This window comes from Barbus barbus (assembly GCF_936440315.1).
Source record: "Barbus barbus genome assembly, chromosome: 1".
Classification (NCBI taxonomy): domain Eukaryota; kingdom Metazoa; phylum Chordata; class Actinopteri; order Cypriniformes; family Cyprinidae; genus Barbus; species Barbus barbus.
The window spans coordinates 24,275,576-24,299,162 of NC_136729.1; the positions used below are offsets into that span (position 1 = coordinate 24,275,576).

Genomic DNA, 23,587 nt, shown 5'->3' on the forward strand with positions numbered 1-23,587 from the left:
TATAATGGAAAGTTTGACAGTGTGGTGACATTTAATATGATATCTTACTGTACACCCGATGATGTCAAGATCACATCTCCAGGAGAATAGTCAGCACCAAGAAAACTGCATGGACATTCACTCCTGTACCACAAAATATTAGAAAAATATCTGACTCGGAATCAATAAATTATGTCATATGCAAGGAGAAAATCTAACTGAAATTCTGTACAATTTAGTTAATTAACACAATGTCTTAACCTAACGCTGAAAGCCACAATGCTGCATAACAGCACAGCCAACCACAAGATGTTTAATGTACAGCTGTAAGGAGTGAGGAGGCAATGTTTCACCTCACATAGTCTATGAGACAATAAATTCTCTCTGAGCTGTTTTATAGAGTTGAACTAGTACAGTAGTTGGGTTAGAGGTGAGAGACTTCAGGCCACAGTGCAGTCTGTAGTAGAGTACGAGGCCAAAGTCCTCCTCTATCGCGTCCCTGACTTTCTCTCAGCCTCTGCCAGCGTAAGTGCTGTAACTCTAGCACATGCTGAGTATGTGGCAGTGGGACATGGGACATTTAAGGGAAGTGAACCCATGTGAGGGTGAGGAGGCTAAAAGCGTTATACAACACCTGAGGTTGTCAGGTCCATAACATTTTACAGCCTGCTTGAACAAGGACTGCAAATAGCTTCACTCTCACACACTCTAAATAACTCAATCTAGGTCTAAGTCACAGAGCTTGTGTTAGAAAATTAGGAGGGTGTTGATTTTCCATATTTTTCAGAATTTCTTTCATAATTCAGAGTTACTTTCATAATTCTTGACACGGTCCAATGGATAACCTCTACTATGTGAACAAAAAACTATTTAATATTATGTACGTAACAGATGTGAATAGAAAAAAGGTGGAGTTGAAGTGTTGGACAGAAGCCGTTTATATACCATTGTGTTTTGACTGACAGAATTAGATGAATATGATCCTCATACACTTTCATTCAGAACTCCATTCAGTTCTAACTATGCAACAAATATAATGGACAAGCACTGTTTTAAATGTTCATTACAGGGACAGTTCATTAAAAATGAACATTCTGTCATAATTTAATCACCCATGTGTTGTTCCAAACCCAAAGAAGAGTTTTGAAACGGTTCGTAGTGATTGTCTGCTAAGCTCCAAAAAAGCATTGTAAAGCACCATAAAGCAGTCCATACGAATATATTTGAACTTTTACCGTGACACGCAGGTGTGTGTATGCATGTTTAAGTATGTTCCTTCCGGGCACACGCAACCCTCCTCACACTCCTCACCACACGGCTGAGGGAGAGACAGAAACAGGCAGCGACGCTGACATGACGACACACAGACTCCATACTCCATAGAAGACGGACACGTGATGGCTGCAAAAACATACACATAGGACATATACATTTTTACGTTTACAAAGATGACTATTTCAAATAGAAACGTTACCTTTCTATTCATCATAAAATCACAAAAATGCATTGTGATTTACTCAAAAACCAAAACTGTTTTCAGCATTGACAATAATAAGAAAGGCTTCTTGAGCACTAAATCAACATATTTTAATGATTTCTTAAAGATCATGTGACTGAAGGTTGGCGTAATGGCTGCTAAAAATTCAACTTGCCATCAAAGGAATAAATTACATTTTAAAATATATTAAAATAGAAAACTGTTATTTTTTATATTTAATTGGGATTTCACAATATTATTTTTTACTGTATTTTGATAAAGTAAATGCAAACTTGGTGAGTATTTGACACTTCTTTCAAAAACATAAAAAAAAATCTTACTGACACTAAACTTTTGAATGGTAGTGAATGCATGTGTAAATGTTAGACTGACCACACTCAGGGAGGTGTGAGCGGAACTCAATGATGACCCCGTGTCTCCTGCAGGTGCGGGCGTAGTGAGCGAGGATGGAGCAAAGGCACGGCGATCCACATTTGCAGACGTCTGCTCGACACTGTAGCTGGAAACCCACCGGACTTACATACTCATGACAGGCAGAAAACACCTCTTGCATCAGCACATCACACTTCTCCACTGCATAAGCGGCTGAAATCACACAGACAGACGTTCAAGCCACACAGATCCCCTCAAAACCTAAAGCTTAAAAAGGTTATGCATAACAAGGTGAATGTGCCACCTGCTTGCTGGTGTGTGTCACAGGGGTCAAGTTGGGGTAAGCTGGGCCGTGGCACACATGCTGAAGACACACGCCATGCATTTCCAAACAAGAATGGTGTGCTTTCAATCATGCCAGAGGGTGCACTAGAGTAACACATCAACAAAATCAACTTACAAATTGAAGAAATGTTGGAGAATAAGTTGAAAACAGACAACAGGGAGAAAGAAAGCAGGAAGCAGAGTGAAACCCACAGGAAGTCATCCTGAATGTTGCCGTTAAAGGTTCCGCAGAGCCCCACAGTATCATCTCTCCACTGCTCCTCCAGCTGCAGGTACAGCCTGAACTCCCTCCAGTTATACTGCAGCCGCAGACCCTGCGATGACTTCACCTGAACAAACATGGATGACAGCTCCTGGATCTGAAACACATCTGAGAAGTAATCACAATATTAAACAGATGAAGGACTATAAATAACAGACACACATTTGAAACTTTTTAGCATGTGGTTTTGTTGTGTATAGTTCACCCCAAAATTAAAATGGTCATCATTTACAGTGCTTTCCTTCATTTTGTTCCAAACCTACACAACTTTCTTTTTTTTTTTTGCTAAACATCAAAGGAGATATTTTGGTAACGAAACAATTTTGGTTACCACTGACTTTCCTTGTATGGACAAAAAACACTAAGACATTTCTCAAAATATCTTCTTTTTTGTTCTACAGAAGAAAGAAAGTCATGCAGGTTTGGAAAGACATGAATGTGAATAAATGATAACAACATTTTTATGTGAACTATCCCTTTAGAGAACTACTTTAAAAGCAAAACACAAAATCAGGCATTACGGATGGACATCAGTGTGGTAGATATGTGTCTGTATGTAGTCTGCACTGTATGCAGATTCAGCTTTAAGGTAATAGCACAAAACACAGAAATACATTCATCTACTAATTTAAGAGTATGTGGCAGTACCCTCTCAGAAAAAAAAGATAAAAAAGCTGTCACCGGGAAAGTACTAAAATCGCACCTCTTAAGTGTTAAAACATACCATTTATTGTAGGTACTAATGTGCACCTGTAAGGTACTAATATACACCCTTTAGGGATAAATAAGGTACAAATGTGTACTATTTAAAAAGGTACCACCCCAGTGAGAGCTTTTGTACCTTTTTTTTTAAGAGCGTAGCATGGTAAAGGAGTAGCATCACATGGTAATATTAAGTCATTTTAAAAATTATACCCGAAATTCGTGTACCTAGGTATTTACATGGTACTCCTAGGTGCTTTCTACAATGTCAATGTCTAAAACCCATGGTAGTACTTTTTAGTACATTTTTGTAGTTGTTGTAGCACAATTCCATGCCAACATCAGCTGTAGTACATTACCATCTGAATACGGCAGTGAGATCCTGAACTGGCTGGCCAGAAAAACCTCTCCACTATGGCTCATTGTGATCTCAGTATGTGGATCTTCATCAACCATCAGGTTGACTGACTGAATACAAGCACCATCCAGATTCTGCAGACATGAAGCAAAAAAAAAAAAAAAAAAAAAAAAATCAGAGAGTCGGAACGTCCCATACCAGAACACACAATATCAGCAGCTATAGAACTACTGCTTTGAACACAATGGATGAATGTCTGCACAGGGACACAAATCTATCGGTCCATCTGTTTCAAATTGGACTAATTCAGTAATCATGTCATTTAGGAATTATGCATTTATGCTTGTGAATGAGTTACTGAGAGCTGTTCACAGGAGATAAACCACTCGGACTCTGAATTGCTCCATTCAAGGAAATGATGGGCGCTACCAACAGGTGCCTATGTGAGGATCTTTCACTGGTCGCTTTACTGAAATACATCTCTTGCTCTCTCTTCTCTCTCTATCAGCAACTACAAAGTCTCTGGCTCTGTCATTCAGAGGCTCAGATAAGCAGAATAGCTTGTTCAGAGTCCAGACAGTGACACTATACACCAGACTGCTCTCCGTGTGTTGAGTTTTAGCATCAGCAGGTCTGGGCTTCAGGAAAGGAAGGCTTTGAGGGAGAGAATCTCTTCATGTTTTGTATCGTTTCATGTTTTATCTGTCAAAGCTAAGCAGGGTCTAATCACAGTACAAGCACATCTAGGACTTTGTTTCATCTCAACCCAAAAAATGAAACTTTAGGCTGTGCAATTAGGTGTGCCTAATCTACTGACTAATTGAACTATTCTAGCAACTAATTTAACTAACAGACCAACAAGAACAGCTACTCTAACTGCTAATATGCCAATAGCTTGAATAATCACACAAATCTAGAAGCAGTAATCTTAAGTCTGCCTACTGAAGCTGTGTTCCAGCCCCCAGATTACTCTTTAGATCACCACACTAAAGCAATTCTGGAACGTGATGAATAAAGCTTTGGCATGCTACATCTGGCATGCCTTAAATCTTTTCTCTGTTGTGTGCTAATACTTGAGGGTTTGTGCTAGTGCGGAGAGCATGAAAGTGCACAGGGACTTACGGCTCCACAGGGTGCATTCTGAATGGTCACAGTGAATTTGCCCGAGTTTCTGCTCTTGGCTAAAACATACTGGCACGTAGCAGGAAATGTGTAAATGCGGCCATCAAACGACTGGAAGAACATATCTCCTGTCACAGAACACTCCCCTGTAGAAAAAAAAGTATCTCTCAGTTCAAACGTTTTGGGGTCAAAAAGATTTTTAATGTTCTTAAAATGTAATATATTGTTTGCAATTTACTCCTTGGATGACAAAGATTCTAATATGCTGATTTTGACATTTCTTACAATTATCAATGTTGAAAATGGTTGTGCTGCTTAATATTTTTGTGAAAACTGTGACATTTTATTTCAGGATTCTTTGATTAATATAAAGTTAAATAATAATAATAATAATAATAATAATTTAACCACTTTAATGCATCCTTGCTAAATAAAGTATACCTTTTTTATTTAAAAACTCTTACTGATCCTAAACTTTTGAATGGTAGAGTCTTCCATTAACATATTGTTCTGTTATCAGAGTAAATGGTTGGAATGAGTTATTAAAGAGAAGTATTTCTTCTAGAATAAGGTCTTTCATTAAATTACAAGCACTGTATGCAGACGGGAGAATGTATGCTTTACTTAAACCTATGCAATCAAAATATAATAAAATTGCACAGATACAGTTACAGATACAGTAAAATTGCACAGATACAGTTAAAGATACAGTTAGTATCACTGAAGTGAGAAAATGTGGTTTCAAAAGAGGAAAATGAATCAAATGTGAAACAATTACAATAGACATCATGACGTAAATATAAAAAAAGATAAATAAAAAAAGATAAACACCAGGGCAGCTGTTTTCAGTGCAGTTCCACATGCCCCCAACACATGTGCTGAGACAAGAACAAAAATCAATATGTTAACGCAAACACAAGCATCAATGCTTCTTCATTCAACCAAGTATGCATTGCATAAGATAATTTAGTGTCTGACCAGTTATTGCAGTCTTCCTGTATGACATGTCCAGAGGGGTACAGCATGCCATGGTGCTCACAGGGACAGTCTGATGCCTTAACACACACCCCATTCTCGTAGATTAAATCTGTAGACAGTGAAATGATTTCATTATCTTCGAACGTTCACATATGAACACAGCTTGTGATTAGTTCATTTAGTGTTGTTACTACCATCAGGACAATAGCAGCCATCCAAACACTGCAACTTGCTGTCTATACACATGTGTTCGATCTTGCAGTGCATGGGACAGCAGGTGATACACTCTCTGAAAACGAGCTCGGTGGGGCAATCAACACCTACAAACAAGAACAACACATACTCTCACAATATGCATCTCACAGAAAGAAAAAAAAATTACACTTAAATGGTCAAACTGCAGAAGCACTCCATTGTTATTTTTATCATTATTTATATTTATATGATTATCATTTATATACATTTGGAATGAACTAAACAACGTGAATATCTTCAGAAAAAAGATTAAGCACTCTATAAACTGTTAAACAATTTGAAAAAGAAAGAAATTAATACTTTTATTTGCAAGGACATACTGTATAACTTGATCAAGTGACAGTAAAGACATTTATTATTGTTACAAAATGTTTATATTTCAAATAAATTATGTTATTTTGAACTTTCTATTAATCAAATTATAGTGAAAAAATGTATCATTGGTTCCACAAAAAATATTAGGCAGCGCAACTGTTTTCGAAATTTATAATAAACATAAATGGTACTTGTGCACCGATCCAGTGAAACCTGGAATAATGGCTGGTAAAAAAAAATGAAGTTTGCCATCACAGGAATAAATTACAGTTTTAAAAATGTATTAACATATTATTAATAAAAAAAGTATTAAAGTCTAAATATATTTGTGTGAGATACTTAATTCTCACACCGATTGTTCACTAACAAACTTTAGATTTTTTTAAGTTGTCAAACAATGCACATTTAATTCACATAAATATTGTATAAGTCTATGTGGTTACTGGTCACAGGTGTGTGTATATTGGCTATTTTAGATCTTAATACTCATTTAGAAAGAATTTAGACTCAGAAATATACGCGTTACAGTACATTTAACACCTAGACAAAATATACTCATTTATCTCAAACATTTATGCATTTGCAACGTAACCTACTGCAAACAGGAAAGTGTGATCTCCAGTTATGCAGTGGATGTCCAGCATGGGCACATGACCTGGCATACTCTGTGAAAACCTGGCACACAACATCACCATTGGGACCAGACCTGCACCATGTGAAACGATTATACACACACACAAGGGTTATATAGTGCAATAACATCAAGAGCATATATATCTTTAGGATAACACCTTGGAAAGTAATGTCAGTGGTTTTGCAATGTAAGTTTATAACTTTCCAGTAGGTGCAGTAAATGTCAGTAGTTCAGTGTTGTGTCAGTACTTACAGGCAGAGGTCATTGGAGCAACTGGCCATGTATGAATATGGACTGACAAACTCATGGCAAGACTGGAACGGTTCCTTCAGTAGGGTGGCACACACTTCCTCCACTTTCTGCAGTGAAGAACCAGAGTCCTTATTCACCAGGTGTATCATGGTAAATGAGGCTTTGGTTGGTGTGGGAAAATAATATACAGTATGCGTGTGTGTTTTTGTGTGCATTACCAATAAGACCCGAGGATCCTGCATGGCACATGGCGATGGGTAAAGAGAGGCAACAACAGGACACCTGCCCAGCTGTGGCTCCTCCTCTGCCCAGCTGTTTCCAAACATAGCTAAATCCTGCATGAAAACACCTGTAGAAAACAGTGATAAACGCATTTAAGTGATGCATAATGTGTTTATCTGCTTTTCTTAATAAACATTTAAAAAAAAACAAATGGCGTAGAAGCAATTTTCAAACAGAAATTGCTAATACTTTTCACAATTGAAAAAAACCCATTAAAACACTGAAATAAATGTGAAATTTGGCAAGAAATTGATTTTTTCTTGTAAAACACTTTCCAGTAATCTTTGTTTTACTTACAACTTTGAAAAAATAAATCCTGTGGTGTGACAAATGCTTTTTTGGAAAAAAATATTGTATAAATAATTTTGAATTAAGAATATATATATATATATATATATAATTTTTATATAGCTTTAGATGCAATATAGCATGTCATACCACAGTTGACATTCCAACTTTCTATAAATATTTCATGTAAGCTATATTAATCTTCATCAAATATTACTTGTCTGACTAAAGAATTGAGCAAAGAATTCATTATGATTTAATTTTAATTGCTATATATAAACACTGCATATCACAGGTAAAGACTGGCATGATGTGAAAGTGTAAAAAACTAATCTGGATCTGATACACAACTTAGAAGATAGCACCTTTTGTTTGAACCCACCCATTTTTCATGTTATCAAAAGTATTGGAACAGATAGAATTAACATAGATTAAAGTGAAAAAGACTTAATATTTAGTATTTCAATAACTGCATCAAGCCTGTGACCCACTGACATCACCAAACTTGTGCATTCTTCTTTTGTGATGCTTTCACCGCAGCCTCTTTCAGTTTTGGGGGTTACTCCCTTCAGTCTCTTCTTTAGCAGGTAAAATGCATACTCTACATGGTTTAAGTGTGGAGATTGACTTGGTCAGTCTAAAACCTTCCACTTCTTGCCCCTGATGAACTCCTTTGTTGTTTTGGCACTATGTTTTGGGTCATTATCTTGCTGCATGATGAAGGATCTCCCTATCAGTTTGGTTGCATCTTTCTGTAAATTGTCAGACAAAATATTTCTGTAGACTTCTGAGTTAATTTTGCTGCTGCCATCATGTGTTACATCATTAACTCAGATTAATGAGCCTGTCCCAGAAGAAGTGATGAAAGCCCAAGCCATTACATTACTTGTGTAATGTGTACTATAATGTACACCTGTGTACACAGTGTGTCAGATGAGCTTGTATGTTTGGGATCATGAGCAGATCCTTTCTTTCTCCAAACTTTAGCCTTTCCATCACTTTGGTCCATAAAATCAGTCCAAAAAACCTTGTCCCAGAATTTTTGAGGCTCGTCTCCTATTCTTCTTGCTAATGAGTGGTTTGCATCTTCTGGTGTAGCCTCTGTACTTTTGTTCATGAAGTCTTCTGCGAACAGTAGATTGTGATACCTTCACTCCTGCCCTATGGAGGTTGTTGCTGATGTCACTAACAGTTGTTTTAGGGTCTTTCTTTACAGCTGTCACAATGTTTCTGTCATCAACTGCAGATGTTTTCCTTGATCTACCCGTTTGAGGTGTTTTACTTAGTACACCAGTGGTTTCTTTCTTCCTCAGGAGATTCCAAATGGTTGTACTTGCTTTTGCCAGTGTTTGTGCAATGGTTTGATTGATTTTTCATCTTCTCTCAGCTTCACAATTGCATGTTTTTCACCCATAGACACCTCTGGTTTTCATGTTGGTTACACATCTAACCAACTATAAATGCAGTCTGCACGGATCTGAAACTGAGCGCAGACATTCAGTGCAATTTATTGTTTGAATAATCAATTAATAGGACACACCAGGGCAACAAAACACACCTGTCAGTCACATGTTCCAATACTTTTGGTAACATGAAAAATAGGTGGGTTCAAACAAAAGGTGCTATCTTCTAAATTGTGTATCAGATCCAGATGAAAACACCTGTAAATAAAAGCTGAAATCTTAATCTCTCATCTCATATTCATCTTTTGATGTCAAACCCAAATGTTTACAGTCTACAGCAAAAATAAAGGAATTGGCCTTACTGTTCCAATACTTTTGGAGGGCACTATATATTGCCAAATAAAATCCGACAATTCATTTAATCTTGCTGATGTTGTCCCTTCCCATCACACAGTTTTTTTTTTGTTTTTTCAAATGCCAGGAGTCTGTAACAAATCAAGTAAAACTTGCCATAGCTGGTCTTCAGGTCATCCTGAGTGTCAGCGTTGAAATTGCCACAAAGTCCACAGGTGTGTCCTACAAACTCAGGACTCATCTTGATGTACACGGAGCCAGTGAGCCCCTGCCAGGCCAGCGTGAAACCCTGTGGCTGTGAGACTACAATGTAGTCAGAGATGCGCTCCAGATTAACATCGTGGATGTGATGGGGCAGCTGCACTCTACAGAGAGAGGATGTTCAGTCAGAACTACACACACACATAAATCATTGAACAGATTCTTTAAAAGAATCACTGAGATAGCACAGGTCAGGTTGAGGTTAAGTGACAGGGGGTGTGGTTGAATGTGAATGTTCATTACCTTTGACCCTTGAAAGTAACACTGAATTTCTGTAACCTAATCTCCCCCTCCCACTGCAGGAAGAGGCTAATTGAACGTGTGCAGGAGTATGGGAAAGAACTGCAGTCTGGGTCATTATGCACCTGCAGATGAATAAGTAATGAAGCATGATATAAGAATCTCGCCATATTAAGAAGTGAAAAAAGACCTCAAACGAAGCTAAATTTAAAGAATTCCAATGCTAAAACAGAGCGGAAGCAAACCAGATTATCACTAACATAAAGTGTCTCCAAATAAAGTGTGCAGCTCTTAAGACGCTTCCTCTCCACCATCAAAGAGTGGAGTCCTCTTATCCAGAGCAGCTGGGCCAATCCTGCTTAAGTTCTGCATTACTGTCGGCCATCCCTTTCAATTCATTGATAAATGATATTGGCACTTAAGCTAATGGCCTAAAGAAACTCCTGGCTGAGTTAGCTCACCTCCTCTGGATTCCCATCAGTGAGTCTGGGAGAACAAAGCCAATTCTGTTTTGGCCCTGGCCGTAATTACTGTATTAAACTGTAATGGGAATAAATGACCATAATAATGAGATCACTTTCTCTATGAATGCCAATAAATATTTTCCTCAGGCAAGAGCTGTGCAGTACACACACACACACACACTGATGCAAAGTAGAGAACAGCAGCCTGCTTAAAACAAACCACATCTAAAGCTAATGCACTCTAAGAAAAAAAGGTACAAAAGCTGTCACTGGGTCAGTACCTTTTCAAAAGATTCACCTTTGTATCTTATTTACCCCTAAAGGGTGAGTATTAGTACCTAAATTATTTAGTACATTTCGAAAAGGTGCTGCCCCAGCCCCAGCTGAGAGTGCAGCTGAATACAGTCAGGTGACAATAAAGGCAACAAATCACCATTTGGTAAAGGACATATTGTCTGGTAAACAGCTATAGGTGGTTATTTTGTAGATATTCACTGATGAAGGCTTCTAAGCTGAAACGCCACGGTAGATATTTTTTAAATATAATAAAAAGCTCTTCACCACAAGTGTTGCTCAACCACTCTTTTCATTGTTGTTGAATAGTTATAGGTGACAAAAGTATACTGTAGCACATGTTGATTATCGTTATCATTATTATACAGAAAATGATCAAAAATAAAGTGAAACAAATATCCTTTTATAAAAATAATAAGAGATCACCTGTATATGTACACTTGACCGAGTGCTGTCTTCACAGTCTCTCAGTAATGTGTAGCTGCATTTTCCAGGGAAGTAGTAATAAAGTCCATCAAAGGTTTCATAGTTGTATTGTCCCCACGAGCGGCACGTCATTTCTCGCTCAAATCCTAGGTTGGGAACTGAAACATTTTATCTATTATTTGTCATGCCAAAACTCAAGAGAAGAATCTCAAAATGAGATTCAATTGCATGATCCACAGTACAGTACCTGTCTGGCAGTGTGTTCCAGTGGCCTGGTATAAAGTGCAGTTACAGGAGTCTGGATGGACACACCAACCCCCATTCAGACAAGGAGATATACACTCACCTGTATGACACAAATGAAGCTCATTAAATAGTGTGTGTTTCAGTGCATTCAAGCGCGTGTTTGGTATCTGGTAACTGAAGTGGTCATTGAAGCATTAAGATGAATCCCGCTCTTGTGTGTAATGATGACACTCATCAGCCTGTTGAACAGATGTCGAGTGAAAGAGGGGGCAGCCCCTTTCTCACATTTCAAATGAGCATGACTCTTATTTTTGGAGTTTATCAATTAGGTTTATGCATCACAAGCTTGCACACATAGTAATTGTTAATATGATATAATAGCTTATAATTATTACTATATGCAATGCACGAATAAAGATAGCATCACAAGCAAATTCTTGTACACCCACATTAACACACACACATCAACAAACAATTCCTTTACAGATGAAGCCCTAAACATATGTGCAGGTGTCAACAACAAAACATGCAGGCAAAAAAAAGAAACAAAGACATTGTTCAACAGGGGGAGTATGCACAAAGACCCAAAATATACACAAAGAGAGCACCGGGCCTCCTGAAGTATTGTAACATTCAGCTCAGTTCTTACCGGTGGCTCTGCGGGGTGATGGCTTCTGTGCTTCTGTTTGTTCTGTTGTGTTGCTCTCTAAGGATCTCTGTAAGAGAAAATAATAAAAAAATTAAATTAACACAGAGTTGTCCAGGGAGTTTGTCAATAACTGAAAAGTTATTGCCAGGCAAAGCTGAAGTTCAGCTAAATATTCATACTACATTCAAATGTATTACAACTGCATTAAGTGCAATTACAATGTAATGTGTATGGGTCATTAAAAATGATTATTGAAATGTTCATACATATAAGAATATTAAAGTTGTAGTATGCATACAATGCCCTTTTATTTACAGTATGTAACAGGGCGCCCCTGGTCTGTAGCTCTACCCACCAAGGGGATCCTTGGAAAAACCCCTGTATTAAAGTCTGTTCACAAGAAGGATAACTATGAAGATTTCTATAACAATTACTACATTAGTGAACACACCAGCAGACAGTAACATTCTGCTGGAGCACCTTAATGCAGGAAAGATTCTTAGGCTGATGATACACGGAGCAAATGTTTGAGCAATTTTGCCGGGCAACTTTTTTTTTTAGCAGTGTTGCTTGGGCACTTTCCCATTTGAGAACGGGTAACAAATCTCTATCTGGATTGGTCGTGGGCCCTGTGTCTCACCTGGTTGCCCGTTGACGGCAACATTTCCCAAAGTTGCCCAGCAACATTGCTCAAAATGTTGCCCAGTGTATCATCAGCCTAAATTGCAGTCAATGTTTTTAGTTAATCTGCTGTGGAAAAAAACAAATAAATAAATAAACATTTTGAAAGTGATTCCAACAATATCCTTCCTATGTGCCGTTATCGTTATAGTTGTGGCATGGACTTTATTCTATTTAAATTCAATTCGCTATTCTTTTAAATTTAGACCGATTTTTAAAACTAGATCTTTATATCGATACCGTACTTGGTGTGAACGGGCCTTTAGACTGAAAGAGTACTGAATTGTCAAAAAGACATAGGCCTAACTTTAAGATCAAATACAAAGGCAGTGAGAATTTTGTGTATTATGTAATTCTAACTGTTCGCTTTAATTAGTTGACTAATTAAACTTAGGTGAAAAATGCAAAGTCTATCCTTCAGCCACCTTAATTTGTTCTCATATAGGCTATCAGATTAATTAAGACCTCCATGAACTAATTTATCCAGAGACCCAGAAGCCGGACGCCACAGGGCAAATCTGAAATTCCAATCAAAGTCTTCATCTAATAATAAATCATTGTTCGCTTGTACAGAACCTGGAAGCATGTGCTGCGCATAGCATGGATAAGAGTTTATTATTACCGCCGGAGGGGGTACATGAGAGCGATTAGCGATTCACTTCACTTCAGAACTAAATAATTTTCTTATCTGACCGAAACCGTCTCTATTCTGCCTGCTTTTCCCCCATCACACCTGATATCTGAGAGTTCAATAATTTTATGTAGCTTACGAGGCTGCAAGGGAGATGTATTCTGACATAATGAACGGGGCCAGTGTGTCTCAGTGAATAGTGGCTCTGGGGAACAGCTTTACCAATCCTGAGCGCCCAGCAGACACCTGAAACCGCTTTACTGCCTCCGAAATGATGGCTTTTGTCCCAAAGAGCTCAACAAAGCCAGCACTGGGGGATGTGTTTTCAGTGTGCGAATTAAACAATGAATTTCAGGGGGGGTCAGAGAAAGGAATTTCTCAGGGCGCAATCTGTCGCGTTCACCTTGTGCACCTGACACAATTAACCAAATGCAAAATACCTTTAAAACAAACAAAAAATACAAATTTTATGTTAGCCTATTGATAGACCTATAATCTATAACAGAAACAGTATGACAGTAGGCCTAGCTATTTCTGTTTTGTCAATGTCAAATGCAAAGTGCTCGAGCACTTTAGTTTTCATATTAATAACCCTGACAAACGTGTAGCCATTCTAACATTTGTGGCTAGTACTAAAACGCTTGAAACCCCTGTAGAAATTAAATGTAGCCTACATACGCTTGCAATCTGGCCCTCCATAACCCAGGGATTCAAGTCTTAAATCCGTACAGAATTTGCACCTCCCTTTTCTTCTTCAATTATTAAACACATAGCATCAGTGAATCGGTGGTAGTAGACTGATGCCATTGTTGTTCAAATCATAGGCTCTTGAAAAATTCACTGAGCAAGGGGAGAAATTTTTAATTTTTTTTATTATAATCATTTTTAATAGGCTAATTGTAATATCACATTGCAATTTAAACCGCATTCAATTTGAGCATATTCCACTTTAATTAGATCCTAATTCATTCAGGCAGGCTATTCTCACCATAACTTGTTTAACAAACTCTACTTTCAAACTCGCTTTAATCATAGATCAAGAAAACATGCCTTTTGCAAACACCTTGTTTTTCTGTAATGTTATGCATTTAACCTCATGGCATTGCATTTAGCGCAGGTTTCCTGTGTGCTCTCTCAATGCATCGCTTCAGCTCTCCTACCTGCTCCGTTTGGGAAGCGGGATCCCATTTCTCCAGCATTATCCTGCTGCTTTCGCTGCTGCTGGGACACACAGAGAACAAGGAGCGGTTTGTTCCTCACACACAGCTAATCAGCACTTGTGTTAGACCGAAAAGCCAGAGACTCACAGGCGTTTCGACTGAGCTTTGTCAGCCTGTTTCACAACTGTTACAGACCTCAAGACCTTTCATGTGATTTCATCAAACATGCGTAAAATTGGTGAGAGTTAAGTGTTGAGTCAGGATGTCAACATTTTAAAGATGCTTAGAATGTGCACATAATGTTTACCATTACCAGCAAACAGATGTAGATTATAAAACAAAACAAACAAACAAATCCTTTATAAAAATAAATAAATAAATAATAAAAGGCCTACATGAAAAAAATTAAATGCATGACCCACATCGGATATAAAAATGTAAATAATACTCACTTTTCAAAATCATGCTGATGTGTTAAATTCAGACTTTCAGTGCACCACGTGATATGTGCTGAAAATAAACAAATTACAATCACATTAGTGCTGCACTATTCGTTCATTACTAGTTTTTTTTTTTCCCACGTAGCCTATAAGATTTTTCTGTATCAAAAATGTAATAAACGCATGGACTATTCAGATAATAATAAGAATAATAACTATAACAACACTTTAAAATAAAAAAATTATATATTATATTTGATGCAAGCTTTTTAATACATTAAATTATTTTTATTTTTTATCTTAATCGATTTTTTTTTTCTTAAAATAGAAATTACGAGAAAAAAAGATTAACAGAACATCTTACTCGCCTAAATTTCTTAAATTTCAGATAAGAAACGTAGTCATTTAGACCCCCCCCCCCCATTTTTATTTTTATGTAGGCTAGTGCAATACAACTCTTTCCTTGACAACAATATATAACTTAATTATACAATATAATTATCTAAATGTATTTTTCCTCTATATAATGATCAGTTAAACGGAGAACACATCAGTCCATCGTCATGCTGCTTACCTTGAAATATTAGGATAAAGAATAATAAATAGAGTAAAAAAAGTTTCTTTCCGGGAGTTAAAATAGGATCCATCCGTGACTCATGTGAATCACTTGAAATGGAATGAGATTCTCCTCTCAGTCTTCCACCGATGGACACTACCGACGCATGTTCCCGTCTGACTGCAGCTGCTCCTCGCGCGCATCTCAGGTGCTGAGGATAACACCAGCCTCGAGCTCCCCTTCATTAGCATAATAGGCTATATGCTAATGACCAGCACTAATGCATACCCACAACTACAGGGAGAGCGAGGGAACTGGGGACAGAAATATATTTCTATATATTATATATTTTTTCTATTATATTTCTTTTTTTCATGATATAGTGAAAATAATGAGTCCTGAGAAATAGTTAATGAAGATTTTAAACGATTCGTTTTCCTAAATAAATAAATAGTTCTGTCGTCATTTACTCATCCTCATGTTGTGACAAAACAGTTTAATTTCATTTTTTTCTGTGGAACAAATTACTCTCTCCAAAAAGTATTTAATTACTTATTAGGCTACTAATTACTTTCTAAATCCTATATCAACCTTGACAAGTCGATACAAGGAAAGACATGAAATGGTTATTTTAATTCTTTAAAATATAACTACATAAATTATTCTGGTCACACTTTAGAGTCCAATTCTGATACTCCTTAATACTCCTAATTACTGCTTATTAATACTTAGTAAAGTAGTTGTTAAGTTTAAGAATTAAAGGGTTAGCCTACTCCATCCCAAAATGAACATTTGGTCATTAATCACTCACCCCCATGTCGTTCCAAACCCGTAAAGGCTACGTTCGTCTTCGGAACACAATTTAAGATATTTTGGATAAGAACCGGGAGGCTTGGGACTGTCCCATTGACTGCCAAGTATCTAACACTGTCAAGGCCTAGAAAAGTATGAAAGACATCGTCAAAATAGTCCATCTACCATCAGTGGTTCAATCGTAATATTATGAAGCGTCGAGAATACTTTTTGTATGGAAATAATACAAAAATAACTTTATTCAACAATTAGGCATAGTAACGTCTCCTCTGGGTCAGCGTAGCGCCATTTTGGAGATTATCCCCTGGATGCAAAATGGGTACACTCTTCTGTATCAGCCTCGTCACAGCAGGCGATTTACTCTTTGATTTGAACGCAAACAGCGCATCCCTGTGACGATGTCTCTCATACTTTTCTGGGCCTTGACAGTGTAAATTACTTGGCAGTCAATGGGACAGTCACAAAACTCCCGTTTTTCATCCGAAATATCTTAAATTGTGTTCCGAAGACGAACGAAGCTTTTACGGCTTTGGGACGACATGGGGGTGAGTGATTAATGACAAAATTTTCATTTTGGGGTGGAGTAACCCTTTAAGGATATAGAGTACGGTCTTGAAGAATAAGACATTAATATGTGTGTGTGTGTGTGTGTGTGTGTGTGTGTGTATTTTTTTTAAGTAATAATAAACAATAATATTCATGCGAATAACTAACTAGTTAATAGTGAGAATTGGACACTAAAGTGTAACCAATATTCTTATTAACTCACCTTATTTAAAGTGAGAAGAGTACATAAAAAGTATGCATTTTAAGTTTAGACTTAAAATTTTGATGTTAAATCTACTATTGTATATAAATCTTCTACAATCTATACACAGTATTACGTTCAATTACATAAGAAGTAACTAATTAAATTACAGAAAAAAATAAGAGTAATCCCTTACTTTACTTTTTCAAGGGAAAAGTAATTAAATTACAGTAACTAACTACACCCAACACTTGTCGTCATTGACTTTAATTATATGAAAAAAATGCAACAAAAGTGAATGGTAACTGAGGTGGTTCTGCCTGATAAAGAACATTCTTGGAATCAGTGATAGGAACATAACGTGCAGCTGAACTAATACGCATGTGCTGTGCAGCTAAACATGGAAAAGTGTGGACAGATTTCACTAAAGATGTGAAAAGGGATGCTGTCTAGCATTAGAGCAGTGTCACAAAATATAATGTGCATATTTAATCTCACAGTTTGAGCAATTTGAATAATTTAGCAGGAGTTGGAGTGCAGACAAAAAATAAATATGGAGAAAAAATTAAAACATTACTTTATATTCATTAAAGGAGTTTCAGATACAAAATTATGGATTTTTTCATGACATCTTATAACTTGCAAAATCATCATAAAGAATAATTCCTGTATAATATGGGATTGTTAAAACTAGACTATAATGCCACATAGATAAAAGCATACTGCACTTCTTTCTTTGTACTGACCTAGACATTTACAAGCCAGCTCCTTTTTAAGATAAGAAACTTCATAAAAACGATCCTGAGCTAACTTGTGAAATAAAGTGGAGTAATTTGACAGTAACGTAAGATATTTTGAATGTCTGTGGTATTAACAAAAGAGATCATCCCCAGTGTGTGAGGAGGCAAGTTAAATGCCCATGGTTTGTTGTAAACTGCCCTCTCTCGCACAATGTGGCCATGAACAGGACAGTAATAAACAACACCTTTCACAATTTTTATGGCTTGTTTGGCTGTGAGCGCCCTCCAGTGGTTAGCAGAAAGCTAAAGACAGCAGCATTAATGATACATTGGATGTATCCGAAGGATGGCACACCATATGTCTCATAGAGGAATCCTCCAATGGTTGGGCCAACAGTTCGTAAAAGAGACTGCACCGACGCACACAGACCCAGCATGGTTCCTGAACACACCACACAAACAATTTTGTACATTGTTTTAGTGCATTATGAAAACATTTGCATGGAAAACATGTATATGCATATGTATGTATTGTATTCATTCACAAGGGCATCTTGTTCTAGCATGTGTGTTTGTGGATTACCGGTGTCAGATGGAGACACACTCTTGGTCAACATGCTGTCTGTGATGACATTGAAGACACTTAGGGAAAACATCATCGGTATCACAATTAAACAAAAATGAAACACGTTGGTCATCATAGCCTGAAAAACACACAAAACACATATTTAACATACACACCGTGAGACCAGTCACATAATCCAGCTTCCATGTTTAACTGACAAAAATTTATGCAACTAATTTTTTTGGAACAAAATTTTTTTATTGTTTGCAATATCAGCTTACCTGTGCAAGGCCCACTAAACTGGATATCCCAACAGAGACCAGCAGTAAAGAAGACTCTGAAAATCTAGACGTAAGACGCCCAATTACAGCACCTTGGATCACCTTAAACAGCAAGACACCAGTGTCACTTATCGTCTCAGCACAGAAGTGCAATCCAAACCTACTTATACAGCATTTTATTGATAAGACGTGTGCATGTGTTTATACCATTTGTACTATGCCAAAGTAAGCCATCAGATAGCCATTCTGCTCTGCCTTCAGTTGGAAGAAGTTTATGGCAATGATGGAGAACATAACTTGAAATATACCTATATACAAATAAAAACATGTAAAACAAAACACAAGGCAACATTTAAAGTCAAATTTTATTCTGTACATTGAGAAAACAGATTGTCAAATGTGGGGGCTCTATTCATGGATTATTTGATTGGATGGAGGCATATACGTATGAATGCAAGATAACTAAATGACTAAATTATATGCCAAGTACAGCATACATCACTAGAGAGAAGTCTGTCGTTTCACTGAGAGATTTAACAGTTTTGACATTTTAATTAAAAAAATTAACTTAATTTAAAAATTAAGTTTTTTTTTAAACATTGTATTCATTAACTAATCGTTCACAATAAGATCAATACAATGCATTTAGAAATAAATGGTGAATTTTCATTTCATGTCCACTTTAAGTATGCTTCCAATTTAGGGGTATTTCAGTATGTTTAAAGACACAAATGCTAATAGAATTTAAATTGCTCACCTGCTGGCAATCCAGAAATAATCTTCACTGTGAAAGTCTTTGCAACACCTGGAAATTTCATCAGTCTTGTGATCTTTCCCAGATTAAACACGGAATTTGATGATCCCTTCTCTAAACACATAAAAATCGTAATCATTATATATACATATATATTGTATAGAATATAATTTTAGTAATACATAAAATTATTGTAAAAATGCAAACTCCATTTAACAATATACGATAATCAGATTCTTAATATAAGACTTTTACACAATAAAGTTACAAATGCTATTGTAAGAGCATTCCTTCTGTGTCTAGCTGAGTTGTGTGTTTGTTTATGTCCATACTGTCACTCTCCGGCACGGTTTGTATTTTGGTCTGTTTAGGGATGAAGTTCAACACCAACAGCAAAGAAACAAAACTTCCGACAGCTGCAAAAGATGCTGCAAACTTTTCCCTGCAAACCACACAAAAACACATAACCACTGGCACTTAAATCCTGTTTAACTGGATCAGTGCTGCTTTTATTTTACCTTCATGTGATACACAACATGATTAGATTTTGTTAGAAAAATGCCGTTTTTCCAGAGTACAAATGGTAAAGTTTTGTACTAGTGGAAAAAAGTACTCAGTTTCTTTTGAATTTGTATTCATCAAATAATCCTGAAAAACTGTATCACTGTTTTCATGAGAAACTGCATTCATGTTTAATGTTTCTTGAGCGCTAAATAAGAATATTAGAGTGATTTCAGAGGATCATGAGTGACTACAGACTGGAGTAATGGCAGCGTAGTGCAGGTGGTGTAGTGTGTCCTACCCAAAGCGTGTGCTGAGGGTCCCACCCAGTGATGATCCTGCAATCATGCCAATGCCAAAGCAGATGCCAAGTTTCCCAAGAGCATCTGCTCGCTTCTCATTTTCTGACAGATCTGCTACCACCATTTGAGCTCCTACACACAAATACAAATGCACTGACATACCTGTATATTGCTTGATTGAGTTACATATAAGCGTGTATGAAGAGGTGTTACCTGGCAGTGCATGCATGAAAACAGCAGGCAGTTTATGCACGAAAAGCATAAAAGTGTTGTCTGCCACCACCAACAGTAGGAAATAAACCACTGACGCCAAGCAAGACACAGAGAGAGCTGCACGTGCTCCAAACACATCTGCAAACCTGAAATCAGACACAAGACACACATGAATAAAATACAGTAAGTCTATAACTGAAGACATTAATAAATGAGTCATTCTCATTAGGCACACTTAATTACAGACATCTATCCTATTTCTATACACAACACACACAAATGAATTCTGACTGCTTACCTTCCATAAATAGGGCCTCCAAGCAGCTGAATGACTCCAACTGTGGTCTGCAGATAACCGAACCAAATAGTATCGAACCCGAGCCTCCTCGCCAAATACTGTTCCACAGAAGACAAAACTGAACAAGCAAGGCAATCCATCCGTTATAACAGCTTTATTGCTGTCTGATTAGCTGAGAGCCTGGATTAGACTAGAATGGGCCAAACAACATGGCCAGCTTTAATCTGCTATGCATTGCATTTACATTCATTTACCAGCTGCTTGTATCCAAAGCGAAGAATATCACAAACATGTAATGCAGGTGAATAATAATTAAATATATATTCTCTCTCTCTCATATATATATATATATATATATATATATATATATATATATATATGATATCATATTAAGTATATTATAATAATTTATCATAGATGTTATATTAAAAATATCAAATTTAAGTGTAATATAATTTGTTCACATGATCAAATAGTTTGCTGCAGAGTCAAATGTGAGAACATAGCCAAAACCCCTGCAGATATACACTCCTGGGCTCAGCAAAATCGATTAAAAGGTGCTTTTATTTAACATCTGATCCCAAATTAAGTTGAAAGCAAAGACGAACCGGTGTTATGGAGAACTGGAGGAAGAGCCAGGTGATGTCGAGAGCTGCGATGAGGTAGGTGATGTAAATCACTTTCTGCTTCGCTGCCGGCTCCATGACTCAAATCTAATCGCTGTATAAGGTCTCAGTTTTGGGTTTTTATTCCCCGGTAGTTCTCCTTCCCCACGATCTGCTCTTAAACGGGTAAATTAAGAGCATCTGCTTCCACTGAAACTCCGTCGAATATACAAATTATAAACAATAACGCTTTAAGGCTGTAGTAGCGGTGACAAAGCATATATTTAATGTGAGGGAAAGGTTAAAGCTAGAAACGCGCAGAGCTGAACTTTAACCAGTCCTCAGACTATCAACAGGTTACAGACTATGAGCCGTTTCAGTTTCGCCGAAGCTGGGACAGGAGGAGTTTATAAGGGTTTAAAATAGAATATACAAATATTATTATTATTTATATAGACGTAATCATTTATAAAAGATATAAAAATCTGCGGTCGTTTCATCTCCGCACAAGACCACGGATCATTTTTACCTTGCGAGTGAGTAATGTCCGACTACATGTTGTTACAAATAACAAGGTTAGGTTTATAAAGCGTATGAAGTGTAAAGCGGATAAAGGTGTCTAAAGTGCTAAAATAAAACCATTAATACAGTCTTCGCCATTTTTGTTGTGGATAACGCACATCGAGGAAATTCCTCCTCCTCTTGTGTCGTGAACACTGGAGGCGTGACTAGCGGTCAACAAACTTACTAACGTTACAATGAATCGACATCTATTGTGACTGAAAAACAACTGCAGATGAACCGACACCAGAGGTACTGACCAACAGAGAGCTAGCACTACTCCATATCACAACAGCTCATTCATTGCCTATTGCTGTTGACCTGATTTAAAAATAAAGTGTTACCATTTTGGTCACATGTCATGTCCTGCAACAAAGAACGATCCAATTTGTTGTAGGCTTCAAGTTATAGTAGCCTATAACACACAAATGTTTGATTTTCTGTTAAAGTGGGACTTTCAGTTGACTTGTAATTTTTTATTTTATTTTTAATACAGAGCTAACTCTTTTTCTTTTCTTATTACATGTAATCCCCGACTCTCCCAGACAGAAATCACCACAGTAGTGTGAAATAAAGTGCTTCTTTTTAATCTCAATATAACAGAGTTCATCTGTATGGTTCTCTATCATGACCAGCAGAGTATCAATTAACAATTTAACAAAAACAAATGTGCTGAAAATTTCTGAATATTAAAACCACACAAGCAAAAAGTCCCTGGAACAACACTTTGTGAAAAAATAGTTTGAAAGTTCAGTCTGAACAAAATATATTATGTACAAATATTTAAGTGCACAAACATGATACAGCGTCATACTCTGTCAAAACATTTTGTAATAAATTATCAGTAGGCTTATACTAAACATTGACTGACCTCATTCTAAAGGGAAAAAAATAAAACATTTACAATCCAGGAATAGACAGGCCAGCATGTATCTTTACTGAAAATAAACAATTCCAGAGATAACCAAAGAGACTGCTTCTGTTAAATGCTAACGTATTGTCCTTATGGTCCATTTAAGGTCAAACTTTGGCCCGTGACATCTGGAAATAATAGATATATTAAAGCAAAGACCTGAGAACAGCAACCTGGCACAACAGCTCAAACACAACCTGCAGCATAAGCATATCTCTTAATAATGCCACTGCACATTGTCAGCAATTTAACAGCCTACTGGCTCATACCAAGGTTAGCTGCTATGTAAAAATCACAGGACAGGTGTTTTGAAAACCCATCTTGTCTTTAATAATGCTGCAGTGATATAGCTACATATTACTGTCTAATGATAAAGTCCCATGTGACATGTTCACATGTCTATATTTCTATTCATGCCTAACTTGTAGTCTATGTCTGAGGAAATGCAGTTTTTATAATGTTGTATTGGATCCTTGAACAGTTATCAGCAACTCTCACAAAACATCTCTGCAGCTACATTTCTGTATTTGATAAAAACGTAATTAAAATTTTTAAATACATTTAAATACATTTTAGTTTTTCCTCTTTAAATAAAACTCAATTTTAAAAAAAATAAACAAAATGGTAAAAAGTTTTTTTTACAGCAGTGCGGCAAATTGTAAGGTAGACGTTCAGGCCTTATGGCCATTTTGGGATTTTTTTGAGGGTTCAAAGTTCTCATAAATAGTAAGTGCAGCTGTGTTCTGGTAGATCAAGTCTACGTTGTTTCCAGTCCTAGACTTGATGATGTCCATGGCGCACTGGTTAAGAAACACATACTGATCCTGCAAAAGCAGAGAATGTAAA

The 23,587-nt window shown here is 36.8% G+C and overlaps 3 protein-coding genes across 6 annotated transcripts in view; all 3 read right to left on the reverse strand.

The window, feature by feature from the left end:
• LOC306870112 (otogelin-like) overlaps positions 1–16,801 on the reverse strand; it is a gene marked incomplete at its 5' end in the record, with an annotated part of 42,243 nt that extends 25,442 nt beyond the window's left edge. Inside the window, 21 exons of the mRNA XM_079417185.1 lie at positions 49–123; positions 1,215–1,380; positions 1,850–2,062; positions 2,154–2,278; positions 2,387–2,564; positions 3,518–3,650; positions 4,639–4,784; positions 5,470–5,516; positions 5,617–5,725; positions 5,811–5,936; positions 6,783–6,892; positions 7,073–7,179; positions 7,291–7,421; positions 9,556–9,764; positions 9,904–10,025; positions 11,085–11,242; positions 11,332–11,430; positions 11,980–12,046; positions 14,452–14,506; positions 14,904–14,961; positions 16,786–16,801. Of these exons, the coding sequence (XP_079273311.1) occupies positions 49–123; positions 1,215–1,380; positions 1,850–2,062; positions 2,154–2,278; positions 2,387–2,564; positions 3,518–3,650; positions 4,639–4,784; positions 5,470–5,516; positions 5,617–5,725; positions 5,811–5,936; positions 6,783–6,892; positions 7,073–7,179; positions 7,291–7,421; positions 9,556–9,764; positions 9,904–10,025; positions 11,085–11,242; positions 11,332–11,430; positions 11,980–12,046; positions 14,452–14,506; positions 14,904–14,961; positions 16,786–16,801 (2,450 nt within the window). The remainder of the gene's footprint in view (positions 1–48; positions 124–1,214; positions 1,381–1,849; positions 2,063–2,153; positions 2,279–2,386; positions 2,565–3,517; positions 3,651–4,638; positions 4,785–5,469; positions 5,517–5,616; positions 5,726–5,810; positions 5,937–6,782; positions 6,893–7,072; positions 7,180–7,290; positions 7,422–9,555; positions 9,765–9,903; positions 10,026–11,084; positions 11,243–11,331; positions 11,431–11,979; positions 12,047–14,451; positions 14,507–14,903; positions 14,962–16,785) is intronic.
• Positions 16,802–17,261: 460 nt separating this feature from the next.
• Positions 17,262–21,978, reverse strand: LOC306868037 (solute carrier family 22 member 18-like). Its single transcript, XM_079414020.1, has 11 exons — positions 21,797–21,978; positions 21,271–21,439; positions 20,663–20,760; positions 20,365–20,510; positions 20,151–20,283; positions 19,681–19,790; positions 19,352–19,462; positions 18,802–18,902; positions 18,595–18,696; positions 18,332–18,452; positions 17,262–18,190 (listed from the first exon to the last, which is right to left on the reverse strand). Exons 2-11 carry the CDS (start codon positions 21,364–21,366, stop codon positions 18,006–18,008), a joined length of 1,203 nt encoding a protein of 400 aa, XP_079270146.1. The 5' UTR covers positions 21,367–21,439; positions 21,797–21,978; the 3' UTR covers positions 17,262–18,005.
• A 414-nt stretch (positions 21,979–22,392) lies between these two features.
• The window catches only part of LOC306875452 (receptor-type tyrosine-protein phosphatase eta-like), a 33,677-nt gene continuing 32,482 nt past the window's right edge, over positions 22,393–23,587 (reverse strand). For all 4 annotated transcript variants that reach the window (XR_013784746.1, XR_013784747.1, XM_079426021.1 and 1 more), the window contains exon 28: positions 22,393–23,565. Coding sequence is in view for 2 of the 4 variants with exons in the window: in XM_079426021.1 (XP_079282147.1) it covers positions 23,413–23,565 (153 nt within the window). In the remaining 2 variants the exon portion in view is untranslated. The remainder of the gene's footprint in view (positions 23,566–23,587) is intronic.